This window comes from Myotis lucifugus, unplaced genomic scaffold, assembly GCF_000147115.1.
Source record: "Myotis lucifugus unplaced genomic scaffold, Myoluc2.0 scaffold_676, whole genome shotgun sequence".
In the NCBI taxonomy this organism is placed as follows: Eukaryota; Metazoa; Chordata; class Mammalia; order Chiroptera; family Vespertilionidae; genus Myotis; species Myotis lucifugus.
The window spans coordinates 95169-111739 of record NW_005871724.1 but is presented as its reverse complement, the minus strand read 5'-3'; the positions used below and the strand labels follow the sequence as shown (position 1 = coordinate 111739).

General features: G+C 53.4%; 1 protein-coding gene across 3 annotated transcripts in view; it reads left to right on the top strand.

The window, feature by feature from the left end:
• The first annotated feature begins 3349 nt into the window (after positions 1-3349).
• TBC1D14 (TBC1 domain family member 14) overlaps positions 3350-16571 on the top strand; it is a 68405-nt gene continuing 55183 nt past the window's right edge. Inside the window, exons 1-2 of one of the 3 annotated variants that reach the window (XM_023746415.1) lie at positions 3350-3519; positions 8028-8763. In XM_023746415.1, coding sequence (XP_023602183.1) covers positions 8045-8763 — 719 coding nt within the window. In that variant the 5' untranslated portion in view covers positions 3350-3519; positions 8028-8044. The remainder of the gene's footprint in view (positions 3520-8027; positions 8764-16571) is intronic. The other 2 variants (XM_023746414.1, XM_006105351.3) reach the window with 2 other exon arrangements.

The following is a 16571-nucleotide window of genomic DNA, read 5'->3' as shown; positions in this document are numbered from 1 at the left end:
CCCGGCTGGCGCGCGGACCCGTTCCTCCCGCCGCCGCGACCTGTCCTCCTCGGGGCCCCCGGGACCCTCCCACCCTCCGCCGTGGAGCCCCCGACCCCCTTCCTTCCTGGAACCCCTGCCCCTCGCGCGACCCCCTCCTCCTCGGATGCCTTCCCTCGGCCCGGGAGCCCCTGCGCCTCGGGGACCCGGCCCAGAGGCCCCTCGGTGTGTGTCCGGCGCTGCCGGGCGGCCCGCGGGGCCGGGAGCTGCGGGGGGAGGGACTGGACGGCCGGCAGCCGTGGGCGCGAGGCCGGGTCGAGGAGGCTCCTCGGGAAGCGGAGCTCGGCCCTGCGCACCCGCACCTGGCGTTTCGGGGCAGGACCCGGGCCGGGCCTCGGGAAGCCATTTCTGCCTCCAAACTGCCCGGGCACCGTCTCCACCCGCGGCGTCGGGAGCGTTGCTCTGGAAGGTGTCTGTGCGGAGGCTCCGCCCGGACCGCAGCCCGCTGGCGCCTCACCCCTGCCTGAGCGGCCCCGGGGGTCCGAGCGCTGCTGGTGCTGCTCCCCGCGGGCGCGCGTGGCCCTCCTCCCAGCAGTGGACACTTCCTCTTGCCCTGCTCAGCGGCGGCGGTCAGCCCGCTCTCAAGTCTGGACGTGGCGTCTTCCCACCCTCTCACCTGCCCAGGGGCTGACCCTCCCTCCCCTCCGGGCCGAGCTGCCATAGTGTCCTGTGTGCTTGACCCCTGGAGACCCTGGCTCCATTGGTACCCCCGCCCTGATGAGAACCTCGGGGGGGCAGTAGGAGGTGCAGAGGCACCAGCCGGAGAGGCAGAGGGGGGCCCAGACTCTGCTCCCCTCGGCCCAGCAGGTGGGGAGGTGGCAGCCAGCAGGTCCCACTCAGCGCTTCGCTCTGCACTGAGCTGGGTTTGTGGACAGTGTTCCCAGTGGGGCCCAGCCTCCTAGCGCCGCTGCTGATGGCCCGCAGTTCTCTCCTTAGGGCCCTCCAGCCTCCACCCCTGCACCCACTGCCCCACTCCCCTGCCCAGTGGGCGAATGTCTGCCCCTCACGCCCCCACTTCCTCTTGCGGGTGCTCTGCGGAAGGCCTAACAGTGAGCACCCAGCTTATCAGAGCAACTGGTCTGGAGTCTGTCTCTCCCCTGTTGGTCAGCACATCTGACCTTCCTGTCCCAGCCTCAGCCCAGGGGATGCCTGCCCAGCGCGTTGTGCTTGCAGGTGGACCTTGGAGACCTGACCTCGGAGAAGATGTGTCATCAAAACTGACATTCACTCGCATAAAAGGGTTTTAGGGAAATGGTTGTGTTGTTAAGGTTTGTTTTAGGGCGGGCACAAACTATCTAGGGCCCGGCTGTTTAGAATTCTAGGTTGTCAAGCTGAAGGACCCCAGGTAGACCTCATTTTACAGATGGGGAAGTGGAGGCCCAGGTCAGGGGTGCCACCGAGCAAGCGTGAGGAGCGGTGTGAGTGGCAGGAAGGAGCTGCACCGGGAGGCAGTGCGGGAGGCAGTGCGGACGGGAGGCTTGCTGATGCAAATGAGTTGCTAAAATAGTGGGCTGAGCTGGCCGGCCCTCCCCAGCGCCCGGGAAAGAACACAGCCGCTCTTCTGAGGCTTAACTCGAGCCTGGCACAGTTCTGAAGGCTTCCGTGGATTTCTCCCCTAATCCCGTCAGCTGCCGGAGGAGATAGGGTCTATTGTTGGCCCCATTTCACTACATAGAAAGTGAGGCGTAGGAAAATTAAAAAACGAGTTTAAGGTCATACAAAATGGAGGAGCTGGGATTTCAACCCAATCTATCTTCAGACCCTGCTGCGCCCACCCCCTCCCCCCTTTTATTTTATTTTTAAAACTTTTCTGTTGAAGCTAACATACATACAGAAGAAATGATTAACCGTTTAGCTTACTGATTGTCACAAAATTTAGGGCCTGTGTTCTTAAGCACTGCAGCAAGCCATATATGTGGGCCTTGATGTCAGGCCTGGTTTGAAGCCAGTTTCTGTCGCTGTGTGAACTTGGGTGAGCTCCTTAGCCTCTCTGAATCTCAGTTCTTCACTGTGCTTGTCAGGCGTGTGATGCTTGGAGCATGGGATCGCAGCTAGCATGCTTGGTCACGGTAAATGTTTGGTAAATGGTTTATCTTTTAAAAAATATGTATTTTTATTGATTTCAGAGAGGAAGGGAGAGGGGGAGAGAGCTAGAAATATCAATGATGAGAGAGAATCATGGATCAGCTGCCTCCTGCACACCCCACACTGGGGATCGAGCCTGCAACCCAGGCATGTGCCCTGACTGTGAGTCGAACCGTGACCTCCTGGTTCATAGGTTGATGCTCAACCACAGAGCCACGCAGGCTGGGCTAAATGATTTCTCTTATAAATAATTGAGATTACACGTTATGTTGGCTTTGTTCTGTGGTCTGAATGTCTTCCTAACCCAGCCGTGGGCAAACTACGGCCTGCGGGCCGGATCCGGCCTGTTTGAAATGAATAAAACTAAAAAAAAAAGACCGTACCCTTTTATGTAATGATGTTTACTTTGAATTTATATTAGTTCACACAAACACTCCATCCATGCTTTTGTTCCGGCCCTCCGGTCCAGTTTAAGAACCCATTGTGGCCCTCGAGTCAAAAAGTTTGCCCACCCCTATCCTAACCTGTCAGTTGCCTCTTAATCACATGGGTACTTGTATGATGGCTGGTTTTGGTGAATCACTAAATGTAGCTGAAACATTTTGGGACGTGCAGAATCCCCCATGCATTGAGAGTCCTTGATTTAAAACGTCCGCACCTGTGCCTTTTAAACGTAACCACCTTTGGGCAGTATAGCTTCAATGTCTGCTCCCTAGGGTTGTAAAGGAGCCTTTGGGGCCCTCAGCAGTTTAACCCCAGTTTCTCCCTGGTTTGTGATGGACCAGAACTTATTTACACATTGTGTTAAGTGTCAGATTCCTAAAAGTTGCCATTCACCCTCCAGAGGAATCTATTGAGCTTCTAAGAAATTATTTATTTTGGTATTTTTTTAAAAATCCTAAAGAATAACACACTTAAAAACACATTTACAAAGTCAGCTATAAAAGTTGACTTTTATAGTTGACTTTTCCATTCTACGTATGATTCCAGCACAGCCACTTTATTACATATTACATATGCCTTCCACGCCTCTGTCTTGTCTGTGGATGGTAATGACAGGGTTGTTGTGGGGGTTATGCCGATGGCGGGTGTGAACACGGAACACGGCCCAACGTGTAATGCACACTTACTGAGCAGAGGCAGCTGCTCTTGTTAATTGTTAATGCCGAGGCACCTGAGACCTAGAACACCCTGTGCCTTTCTTCCCAGGAACCTTCCTGCCTGAGCCAGGACCTGCATGAACAGGAGGGAGATGGTGGCTGGTGCTTGTGCAGCCCTCTGGGAAGCAGGCTCTCCCTCGCGGGAGATGCCACACAGATAGCGGTGCGCTTGATCTGAAGAGTAAACTAGGGAGCCGGTGGCAGAGCTGGGTTGATGGGAGGCTTGGCAGCGAAGGTGAGTGCACACAACCTCCTTGGAGGGCAGCAGTGTCCCCGTGCTGAGCAGGTGGCTGTCCTCTGCAGGACCCAGAGAGGAGCCTGGACAAGGAGGGCTGCGTCGTGGACAGGGAGGAGCCAGAGGACGTCTGCGTGGATGGGCAGCATCGCTTCTCCCCAAAGCCACCAACAAGTGCACCCCCTGCCGAGGGCATAACTAAGTCATCTGGTTTTAGCTTCATAAGCTCTTTCTTTTGTTTCTGAAGAGCTGGCCAAGACTTAGACCTGCTCTTTAAGGAGGAGAGAATTGAACTGTGGCTTCAAGATGGAACTACTTTCGAAAGCCTTACTCGAAATCGCTGGCAGAGCCACTGCCCGCTTTCTGACTTGTATTAAACCTGAGACTCAGCCCCCACGGCGTGCAGGGTGTTCCAGTCTCTCAGGGCGCTGATCTTATTTGCAGCCTGTGGAACTCAGTTTGTGGCAGGCGGATAAAATTCAGACGGTCTTGCTGCCTGAATTTAATCCTCCTCTTATCCTTGACGTCTTGTGTGTTTCCTCTTGTCCGGGAGGTGAGGGCTAGTCATTATTGTCTCCAGCATTTCCATGGCTGGTGCCGGCTGTGCCAAAACACACCGAGAGCCTGGGGGTGCGCACCCGCTGTGGTGGCCCCTGCTGCCGGGCTTGTGTGCTCGGCCACAGCGGCTTGGACTTGGGGAAACCCCTGTGGAGGGAGGAATTGTGCTTTACTTTCCAACACCATGGACTGCTGACGGTTCCTCGCCGGCTAGTCTGGCAGCAGCCGTGATGCTCAGGGTGGTCCCCGCTTCCTTGCTGTGTCTGTCGTCCGCTCACATGCCAAGAGCTCCAGGGGATGGATTTTCTTCCTCTTGTTACCTCCACTGCTTACCTTGTTTTTGGGACATAACCCAGCTCTCAGCAGATGTTTCTTGGATGGACTGTTCCTGAAACCTGCCCACTAAGAACATAGCTGTTAGTCCTAATTAATTCAGCAGATAATTAATTCAGCAGATAGATTTTTGAATCCTTAATCCATGCCAGGCCTTTGGCCAGGCCGTGTGTCCAGAGGCTGACGCTTAGAAGCCTGTGCGGCGAGACGTGCGGACAGCTGTAGATACAGTTGTTTCAGGAGGGGTGCAGCCAAAGGGGCCTGGGAGGGAGGAGGGCCTGCGGCTTCCAGGCAGAGTGAGGAAGGCTTCTCAGAGGAGGTGGCCTTGGAATGTTCCGGGTGTGTCTCCTGGTGGCACCTGTTACCAGCTTCCCGGGCGCTGAAGGCAGAGAGGACCTCGGGCACGGTGCAGCGGTCCTGGGTGTTGAGAGAACTGAGAGTGGCAGTGCGAGGCTGGGGAGGCTGGCAGGGATGGATCGGGAGGGCCCTGTGCCAGCTCAGGGAATTTAGGCTTATTCTGTCTTCAGAGAACGTGTGACTTGGAGGCAGGCCATCGGCAGCTGGCCTCCTGGCGGCTCCCACAGTTCCCCCTGCAGCCTGTCTTGGAAGCACGCACTCTGCAGCCACCCCTTCACGGCGCCCTTGAAAGGCAGGTGCTCTGGAGGGCGGCGTCGGCTTTCTGGCACTGGTGGCACCAGGTGGCAGGGTGTGAGGACAGGCGGCCTGGGCCCTTGCAGATTTGGGTTTTAGAGTGTGTTGCAAGCGGAAGTACTTCTTTCCTTTTAGGTTTATTTCCCCGAAGGCTAACACCCTGTTCCTGAGGTTTAAGGAACTTACTAGTAAACTGGACTTGGAACCAGCGGAGGCCTCAAAGGTGGCTCGGCGGGGGGTAGGGGAGGCCAGGGGATTGTCAAGGGGGGCGGGGAAGGACACATATGTAATACCCTTTGTAATACTTTAAGCAATAAAAATAATTAATTAATTAATTAATTAATAAAATGGAACCCACCTCTGCCCTATCCAAGGGAAGTGAGGGAAAATGGCCACCAAAAAGCAAAAAAAAAAAGGTAGCTCCGCGTCTCCCTTAGAAGAGGCCCTCTGGCTGCTGTCCGCTGCCGCCGCGGCCGAGGGGAGAACGGAGCACTGCACGAGGCGTTCCTGCCATTCTGGTGTCAGCATTTCAGTTCATGTTGTGGCAGGGACTGGAGCTTTTAATGTGGCTAAAGTAGAGGAAATCCACGTTTACTGGGCACCTACTGTGTGTCAGGTGCAGGGTGTGGTGTGCTGGCGCTTTCACCAAACCTCGCGTCATTCATCCTCAGGGCTACCTGGGATTTCTGTGGCATGGCCCCGTTTTCCTGCTGGGGAGGAGGGAAGTTGAGGCTCAGAAAGGTTGAGCATCTCCCCCGAGGTCAGCCTCTGCTCCCCTGAGGACTTCCTCTTGGGCTCGGCTTGGCTCGGCTTTTCGCCAGCTTGACTGTTGGAGTGTTGATGGTGTTTTGATAACCCTCATTACCTTTGACATTGCCAGAGATGAGCTCTTAACGACGTGCTGACGATGTTCCTCACCATATTTCCCTTTTAGAAAAACCCAGTAGCACTTTCAGGTTTGTGTGCGTTGGACTCTCCCTGCGTCTTCGTGGCGTGAAGGCCGCTCTTGTTTCAGGGTTTCCCCAGAGCAGCGTCTCAGAGATGGTTTGCTGTGGCCTCCCCGGGAGGGGCTCCAGCCCAGGAAGTCCAGGCCGTGTGAGCCGCAGCGCCTTTAGAATGTGCTCCCAGGTGGGGCGGGGTGCTCTCACCCTTGCGGAGGACACACTGAGTTTTTGCTCTGTGGGTTGGAGGACACTTTATTTTGTGCCACATCTTTATAATTTCATTTTTGTATTAAACTCTAATTTTGTCTGTAGCACAGTGTGGTTCTGCCTTCCAAGAGAAGTTGATACCCAGTTAGTATAACATCATGGTTAGACATTCCTTCCTTCCTCGCTGGGTCACAGTTCTGGCTTTTATGTGCAGTGTAGTCTATATCTGAATTCCACATTTCGATTTATTCCTTCATATTTCTACTTTTTGTTCCAGTGCTGTACTGACTGGTTCCTTCATTCTCTGGGAGGGAGAGTAATCTCTCCTCCCTTTTCTGCTCCGAATGACTTTGCTTTTGCTGTGTTGACATTGAGGGGAGGGCCAGGCTTCTGGAAGGAGAGCAGGAAGGCTCGACACCTGAAAGAGAGTGGTTACCTTGTTACTGCCAGCTCCAGAACCTTCAGCTACTCGCTGTTTGCTGATGGCAGCTGCCAACAGAGTGCCTGCTGGGGGCCGGGGCCTAGTGAATGCTTTTCTCCGGGTGCTTTATTTCATTCTCCCAAGGCAGGATGGTAGAGCTGGGAGTAGAACCCAGGCAAAGTCCCGTTCTCTGTGTTGTTCTGCTCCATAGGTCAGATTTATTTTTATTAAAAATATATTGATTTCAGAGAGAGAGAGAGAAACATGAACGATGAGAGAATCATTGATCGGCTGCCTCCTGCACGCCCCCTACTGGGGATCAATCCCACAACCCAGGCATGTGCCCTTGACCAGGAATCAAACTGTGACCTCCTGGTTCATAGCTCAACGCTCAACCACACCAGCCGGGCCATAGGTCAGATTAAAATGCAGCACCAGGTCTCTTTAGTTTTGAAATTTTAAAGGACAGTAGAAGGTGACATAACATATGCCAGGTCCTCAGTCCTCTGGGGACTGTGCTGTCCAGGCTGGTGCATCTCTCACCCCCTCTTCCCACCCCCATCTTAAGCAGAGAACTGTCGGCAGGGCCCTGGGTGTGTGTGTCAGTGGCGGCTTTGACTCTTCCCACTCAGGGTTATCATAGGGTTATGGTATTTATTTTTCCTTTACTGTTTATCCATCTTCACTGAGCCAGCCTTCTGACCTGGGTTTTTATAACTGCAAACTAAGCCATTCATCCACTAGGAATGGCCTACTGGGGGTTAGTCCCATAGATCCCAGCCCTGCTGTCAAGTAACAGTGTGATCTTGGGCCTGTTTCTTAACCTCTCTGAGCCTCAGTGTTCACATGCCCTACCACGAAGTCCTGAGTGAGCTGGCTGAAACTTGGTGGAGGGCATGCTAAAGTGGGCGTGGTTGGGGTAATCTCACTGCACGTGGCATATACAGCTTACCCTCTTCAGAACAAGTAGAACCTTGACCTATATGTGGGTTATGAATTCACACACTTCCAACAGAGGCAGCCTGTTCATCGAGAAATGCACACACACGAAAAAACAGAAACCTGCCCCTGCCTGGCACAGTCCTCATGCTGCCGCCCGGGTTCTCCTGGGGCTGGCGGTGTGGCTGGTGGGTGGTGATGAGGATGGCAGAGATGATATTTTACATATTTTACCCTACGCAGATCCTTTGTCTGTGTATCTTCCTGTTATTTTACATCACGATAGTTGATGTTAAAACTAGCATGTGGTCCTGAATGGAAAGGTGTGTCTGTAGGACTTCTTCCAAGGGTCCCTACTTTAAAGGGTGTCAGGACATTCGTGCTGTGCAGAGGAGGAGTGGCGTCTTTGGCTTTTACAGCCACTGCCTAAATTTCCATGTTGATGTTTTTTCTAGTTTCTCCTTGGACCAAGATGACTGATGGAAACCTTTCCAGCTCTACAAATGGCGTGGCCTTGATGGGCATCCTGGATGGTCGGCCAGGAAACCACATTCAGAACCTGCAACACTTGAATCTCAAGGCGCCCAGATCCCTCTTGCTGCCGGAGTATGGGTCCAAGCTGAAACATGGGGCTCTAGACCAGCACAGCCTGCAGTCCGTGGACTCGGGCATTCCTACCCTAGAGATCGGCAACCCGGAGCCTGTCCCCTGCAGCGTGGTCCATGTGAAGAGGAAACAGTCTGAGTCGGAGATAGTCCCTGAGCGGGCCTGCCAGAGCGCATGCCCGCTGCCGTCCTACGCACCCCCACCTCCCACCAGCGCCGAGCGGGAGCAGAGTGTGCGCAAGTCCTCCACGTTCCCCAGGACGGGCTATGACTCGGTGAAGCTCTACAGCCCCACCTCCAAAGCCCTGAACCGCAGTGATGACGTCTCCGTCTGCAGCGTGTCCAGTCTCGGCACAGAGCTGTCCACCACCCTGTCCGTCAGTAATGAGGACATCCTGGATCTCATGGTCACGAGCAGCTCCAGTGCTATCGTGACCCTGGAGAATGACGATGACCCGCAGTTTACTGACGTCACCTTGAGCTCCATCAAGGAAACCCATGACCTACACCAGCAGGACTGTGTTGATGAAATTGCAGAGGGAAGTAAATTGAAAAAATTGGGACCATTTAGTAACTTCTTTACAAGGTAATGCCATCTTTGTTTCTCCAGAGGATCGGGGTTGTTGCATTCAGACCAGTTGAACTGTTCTTGTCTGAAACGTGTGCGCGTTAGGACACCCTGTTGAGCAGGCCCTGTGTCAGGCAGGTGATCAGGCCTTTCCCCAGTAGCCCAGAGTCCTGTGGGGTGTTGTTAGGACTGGTCTGTGGTGGTGCTGCTTTTTGATTCCTCACTGCTAGCTGTCACTTCAGTGTCCCTGGCTCTCACACAGTCTGTTGTCACTTCCCGCCCCTGACCTGCTATGGCTGAGGGTGACCCACAAGTGGTCCGAGTTACCAAGTCAGCAGCCTTTGTCAGCCTGATTCTCTGAAGGGCCCTTTATGCTAATACCTTGCGTCTCCTGGGCCAACCACAGGGTGCTGATGTGGCTGATGTCAGAGTCAGTAACCCACATTTCTCACTCCAGCCCCCATTTGCATAACCCAGGCCTGGTATTTCTGGGTGTCTGTCACTGCTGAGATGTGTGCTGTCACCTGTGTTGGGACTAGGCCAGTGATGGCGAACCTTTTGAGCTTGGCGTGTCACCATTTTGAAAAACCCTAACTTAACTCTGGTGCCGTGTCACATATAGAAATTTTTTGATATTTGCAACCATAGTAAAACAAAGACTTATATTTTTGATATTTATTTTATATATTTAAATGCCATTTAACAAAGAAAAATCAACCAAAAAAATGAGTTCGCGTGTCACCTCTGACACGCGTGTCATAGGTTCGCCATCACTGGACTAGGCCATGCACCCCACTCCCCATGGTGCCCTGTCACCCAGGAGCCAAACCAGGGCTGGCTGCTGGGGTCCCTGTGTCTCACCGCAAGCCCCGTGGGGACATCTCCTACTGCTTTGGCCTATTCTCTGTGCTTTCCTGTTTTCATTCAACACTGTTTGTGTCCCAGGCTCTGCTCTTGGCAGGTAATACAGGAGAATTGTGGTGGTAGGAATAGTAATAAGGAATGACTGTCGATGGGCTTACAGGCGGTGGAAGCAGGCACAACAGTCAGTCTCACAAGCAAATGGGAGCTCCTAAACCGTGGCGTGCTGTGAGGAGGGCACGGGCTGTGGAGAGGGTGTGTGCAGAGCGGCTATTTGCTCTCAGCTGCTCTTCAGAGGGCCCTGGCCCAGGGCTTGGCAGGTGGGAGCATTCCTGCGTCGACCCTGGCTGCCCCATGTGTGTGCCCCCAGCAAAACCCATGCTGGGCACTGCATACAGGGTGTTCCTTCAGATGGTGTGATGCGCTGGCATCAGGCATCTGTGACTGGGCACGCACGCTAACCTGCCGCTGCCTCAGTAGCTTCATCAGCTGAATGTGGGGGTCCTCGCAGATGTGTCCCAGACCTGTCCTGAGTGAGCCCTCTGACCAGGGCTGTGTCTTGTCGGCGCCTTTTCTCTGATGTGCTGGCAAACAGGTATGGGGCTCCCAGGAGTAGCGTGCCTGGTCTCAGAGTGCATCACTCAACCATGGCCCTCATTGCGGGGGGGACCCGGGAACTTTAGGGGAGACTCACTTTCCCTGCCAAGGCCATGGCCTAAGGTCGTGTAGTGGCAGTTCAGGTTTGTGTGACTGCACTGACCTCTTTACGCAGGTCAGTGTTTCAGCGTTTCCTGTTTATGGTACCAGCTGGGTGCCTGTTCAGGCTCCTCAGGATCCATCCCTGAGCTCCAGAATCAGGATCTCAGCGAAGGACCCGGGGAATAGGCTTTCAGAATCCCTGGGGGTTCTTGACCAATTTGGGAAACCTTGCTCATGAGGGTGGCTGGGAGCTACATAGAGGAAAGAGCTTAGCTTTGGAATTCAAGAGACCTGTACCCATGTCCTAGCTGTGTGACCTTGCAGAAGTTACTTCACCTCTCTGAACTAGTTTTCTCATCTCTAAAATAACATTAGTAAGTGCCTAGCACGTGGTGCTGCTTTGTTCATGTACAGTGTGCTCTTACCTTTGTCATCCTTGACACCCTTGTGCTTTCTGTCTCGGCTTCCTCGTCTGCAAAATGAGGGTTCTACCCCTTGTAGTGCATGGGTCAGAAGTGGTTCACACAGGTGAAGCAGTACAGACCCAGACAAGTGTGAATAGTACAGAACCAGGCAAGTGTGAACAGCACAGACCCAGATAAGTGTGAGCAGTACACACCCAAAATGTGAACAGTACAGACCCAGACAAAGTGTGAACAGTACAGACCCAGACAAGTGTGAGCAGTACACACCCAGACAAGTGTGAACAGTACACACCCAGACAAAGTGTGAATAGTACACACCCAGACAAGTGTGAAGTAGTGCAGATGGAGCAAGCCTTGAAGTCTCAGTTGCTTGTTGCGATTCTCCTGACTGCCTTGTCTCTCTCTGTTTCGGAGCCTCTTCTGTGAGATCATTTCTAAAGCTGCTGGTGCTTGAAAATCCTTTTCAGCTGTTTGCCACAGAAATCAGATGTCTCCTCTTTGCTTTACTCCTTGGTTCTTGTCTCCTTATCCTTGTTCTGATGGCTGAAACATTATTGTGAGCCATCATTAAGTACCTTTGGGAAGCTAGTGGAATATTAATGACAAATGAATCAAATATGATATCATGGGCCACGTCTAGTGAGTTTTGTCCTAGAATCTTCAAGTCTTAGAGGAGAGTGTCAATCTAGATTTCCTTTGAAGGGGAAAGTGCTCTGGGCCAAAAATGTTTGGAACCTACTAAACATTTTACAGGTGAGTAAATTTACAGGGGACTTACAGCGAGGGCCTGGCACACAGTAGGTACTCAGAGGACTGCAGGCTGTGTGAGTTTCTGTGAGGGCAGGTCCTTTGGGGTTCTCAGCCCAGGCTTCTGAGTCATCCTGTTTCTTCACTTGATCCCTGTGCCCAAGCGACTCTCTTTACCCTAGTGCCTGTCTGTTCCCCTTATCCTCACTGAGTCAAGTTCTAGGTTGTAGAAGGAAGTGTAGGCAGGACTGTGGGAGGCTAGTCTAGGACAAAGGGGCTCGGGGGGAGGAAGGGGTGGAGATGGTTGGGAACCTGTGGCCTGAGAAGCAGGCCTGTCGGTGACTCCGGCTGCTTGAGGAAGGTGGCCTGGAGGAGAGGGAGCTGACGAGTAGCAGGAAGGCTGGCTTGGGCCTGGCCACTGCCAAGTGGAAGCTGCAGGCCCAGCTCTTGCTCTTATTTTTTCTTTCATCCAGGCTGTGATAAGCACCCCTGTGGCAGACTCCACTCTGAGCTTAGAGATAGTCCCTGCCCTCAGGAGCTTACTGCTGAGGGGAAGACAGACCAGACCTTGTGGGGCAGCGGGAGGTCCAGCAGTCCAGAGCACGGGCTCAGGAGTCAGGCGGGCTGCCTTCCATGTGCGCTCTCCTACTTACTAGCTGTGTGACCTTTGGCAAGTTACTTCACCTCTCTGAGCCTTAAATGGAGCATAAAACTACGGCACAAGGTTAGAGATCAAATAGGTAAAGCATCCAGCACCCTTCTTGACAATATCTAAGTAGTAGCCACCTATGATTCCAATAGGAATCATGATCATTTCTAAAAAACGTGTCCTAAAGCCTTTTCTGGTTCTTGTCCCAACATTGTGCTTCTCCAGTCAGTCACTAGTGAAAGAGTTGCCTCAAGGTTTCTCCACTTTGGCACTGTTGACATTTGGATGGATGAATTTTTGTGCACTAAAGGCCGTTGGGCAGCCTCCCTGGTCTCTACCCACTAGATGCCTGTCACAGCCCCAGTTTTGACAGCGAAAAATGCCCTTAGGCATTGCTAAATGTCCCAGGAGGGTGGGGGGCGGGGTCAGAATCACCCAGCCTTTGAGAACCACTGCGTTAGCAGGTTGTAAAATGTTGGGATTCCATTGCTTCCTTGAAGGAAATTTACTGCTGTCATGCAGTTCGAGCAGGGCCCTCACCTTGTATAGAGGGACCTGTAAGCCCAGTGCAGTTGTCGGTATTTCTGCGGAAGCCCCGGCAGTGGCTGTGAGAGGAACTCAGTAGCACGCTTGTATTGCACAGGAGACGGCTGTTTCTGAGAAGCCCAGGGTTTGGGCTGCTAATCTGCACTGGTCTGGAGGGTAGTGATTAGCTCTGACAACTTACGTCTTCTTTTGTGTAACCGTTTATTAAGCTCTCAGAAGAGATGCTCCAAGTGTCCTTTGCTGATGAGAGACAGCAAGATGCAAAGGAGGAGCTTGCCAGGGGAAGACACAGGCAGAGGGAACAGCTCGTGGGGGCTGAGCGGGGTGCACCTGGCTGTGTTTAAAGTGCTGTAATGATGCGTTTTTCCGGTCTGCTTCCTGGCTGGCTGAGGGCCCCTGTGGGGCACGGTCTATGTCTGGTTCACCCTGGCATCGAACTGTAATCCAAAGATAGAGACGAAGAGTGTGGTGGTCGAGAGCCGAGGCTGCTCAGACCCAGGTTTGAACCCCAGTTCTGCTATTTTTGACCTGTGACATCAAGAAACTCACTTAACCCCTGTGATCCCCAGGGGTACAGGATGACATGGGTTAAATGGACCTCTTGGAACGAGTTGGTGTGAGGGTCAAACGAGATAATACAGTAAAGCTCTGGGCACAGACCAGGAATGCAGGTTGGATTTCTGGCCCGACGTTCTGCCTTTGTTGGTTGGGGTTTCACGTAAGAGTTCACTTTTTAAAAAGGTCCTGCATATGAGAAAGTTTGAAACCACTGGCTTAAAAGTAAGTCTCGGGCTTTTAGAGCCTTTGCTGTGAAAGCGCTCAAGCAGAATCTCAGTTCCTGTGCTGACCTGGGCTGTGGGGTGTGATTATTTGGGAGGTGACATGAGCGGTGCTGAGGGAGAAATGTGCTCGGTGCTTTCTTTGGGGGGGGGGGTGAGTTAGCTTATGAGCAGGTGGGTGCCCTTCAGAGGTGTGCGGCAGCCAGAGCCACCGGGTGCTCGCCAGGTGCCGTTCTCAGACCTCCATGTGGTCGCCTTGTCCCACTGCCAGCAGCATGTGAGAGAGTGTGTGGCCGATCTGTGGGCTGGCTTCTTCGTGCTCCGGACCGCGTTCCTCCGGGGCGCCTCCTGCACTCTGCAAGCCGGAGCCTTCAACACGTACATTTCCCAACGTCTCTTGCCGTGGGGTTCTGGGTGTGAATTGGGTGCCTTGTGTGAGAGATTTGAAGTTTGGTGGAGACCACTTTCCTTCCCTTCAGGCTGGTTCCTGCTATCTAGTGATGCCATGGAGGCGTGAGGCTCTCCTGCAGCAGCATCCTGTGTGACGCTGGGGTGGGTGAGGTGGCTGCAAGCTGTGGTGGCTTCCTGACCTGCTGCACCCTGGAGGGCCTTAGTCCAGGGGCAGCTCAGATGCGGCAGCTCCCCGCTGCGCGAGTTCTCTACCCAGGGAGCCATTCCTGGGCGTCCCATTTAGAGCTGATGACTTCAGCCCTTACAGTGATTTCCAAGTCATCTAACTCCTTGAGTTCAGTCCCTTCCTGCTTGAAGTTACCGGAGTGACTCTGTATCCGCACTGAGAGCTGGTGGGTTCAGGTAGGCACTGCAGTTAATTCTCATTTAGGTGAGAAAACCGAGGCAGGGGTGGCCAAGTAGCTTGCAAGGGATACAAAGATCATACAGGGTTTGGCTCTTTGAGCTTGTTTCTTACCTAGAAAATAGAAATAAGTTCATTTTCAAAGTGTTGTTGGAATTAAACAGGGAGGAAATGTACATGGATGTAAAAAGCACTGGGCATATGACAGGCATTTAATATTTTTTCTATTATTGTTATTAGTTATTATTCTACCTGACTAGTTTTCTGCTACTTTGACCATTTTAGAATTGTCACTGAATTGAGGTGTAACATTGTAACTGTGACTTTTCTACAAAATCTGCTTGCTGATGTTCTTGGTGACTTTGACCTGGCATCAGGGATATTCAGAAAACCTGCTGAATATCTGAGCTGCTGGGTGGTGTGTGTGCACGTGTGTACGCACCACTGTGCACCTGGGAAGGAGCACGGGCTGCTATTCTTTCGACCTAGCGTTTCCTGGCGTGTGGTCTTGGGTGAGGCAGGCACTCAGCTCGCTGGGAGGTGTCCTCATCTGCAAAATGAGCTGAGGATACCCCCTCACAGAGCCGTGAAAATGGAAGGAGATTGAGCTCCACGTGCACAAGATGAAGGTCTGTGCAGCAGCTGAGGAACTGTCTCGAGGAGAGGGGGTTTAAACCTCGCTGCTGCAGGGGGCTCCGAGCTGCCTCTGAGCAGCTCCCCCCGAGGAGGCAGCAGCCACCTTCTCCCCCTGGAGCACTCATAGCGCTTCCGTAGAAATTGTCTCTGCACTGGAGATAGCTGAGCGGCCAGCTGCATGGGCTCCAGATGGCCGAGCGGTGACTGGAACATGCACTTGTCCAGCTCCAAATCCCTGCCCTTACAGAAGCCTCTCCACCGCCTCTTGTAAGTTGTGCCAGGAGCAGCCTTGGGGAACAGGGGCTGGAGAGCAGGGGGAGAGGAGCTGCAGCCGGCGCAGTGCAGGTCTGAAGGCCAGTGTCGGAGCTGAGGGGCCTCTGCACCGGTGGGCGGAGATGTCTCACCTTTCCTCCCTCGGCCTGGGTGACCCCTTTCTGGAATAGGTTCCATTTCTGCCCCTCACTGCCACGCACACTTTAAATGAGGAGAGCCCACCCAAGATCCCAGCATGCGTGGAGGGCTCTCCTCCTGTGGTTCCCTGGCTCCCCGCCTGTGCCCTAGTGCAGTGTCATCTGTGGGTCCCCCAGCCTGGTGCCCCTTGCGGGACCGCGTCTCACTCATCCCATGCTGGCACCTAGCCAGAACTCAGTAATGCTTCTCAAATAGTGAATTCATTTCCTCGGTGATACGTACCCAGGACCTGGTGCAGCAGCCAGCAAGCCCCTTCCCCCAAATAAAAGTACCGGATGGCACTGGGTCTGCTGCAGGCACACAGCTATAAGAGAGGCCCCCTGTCAGGCTCTGAGTGCTGGAGGAGTAAAAAGTAGGGTACCTGGGGAGGGAAGAGTGAGGGTGGGAGGTGCATTTTAAGTAGGATGGTCAGGGAGAGTGTCACTGAGCAAGTGACATTTGAGCAGAGATGTGAACGAGATGGGGGAGAAGAGTGTTCTGGTCGAAGGAGCCGGCAGGAACGGAGGCTGTGGGGCTGGCAGGGGCTTGCTTTGTGTGTCACATGTCTGTCCTGTGGCCTCCACCCTCCTGTACCCATATCCCTGGTCCCACAGCAGGTCATGCAGGCTTCAGCAGCCACCCTGTTTGGTCATTTCGGGTCTTAGGTTGGGGCAAGTTGGTGCTTATGCTAGAGTCTACTGTGCTGTCCAGTGTGTTAGCCACTAGGCACATGTAGCTGTTTAAATCTACACCAGTGGTTCTCAACCTTCCTAATGCCGCGACCCTTTAATACAGTCCCTCATGTTGTGGTGACCCCCAATTTCATTGTTACAAATTGAACATAATTAAAGCATAGTGATTAATCACAAAAACAATATGTAATTATACATGTGTTTTCCAATGGTCTTAGGTGACCCCTGTGAAAGGGTCGTTCGGCCCCCAAAGGGTCGCGACCCATAGGTTGAGAACCGCTGATCTACACTAATAATAGACAAATATGTAAATTGACTATATCTCCATGATGCCTCCAGCCAATCAGGAGGGAATATGCAAATTAGCGGGACAAAGATGGCAGTGGCCATGGAGCCTGCTGGAGCAGGCAGGAGGCTTGGGTCGGGTGGGAGGCTTGGGTCGCCCCGGCGACAGAGGAAGCCAAGCTTCCTGCCTGCCCTGGCTGGCTGCTGAAGGAGGGGCCTGTGGGCATTGGCCATGGAGCCGGT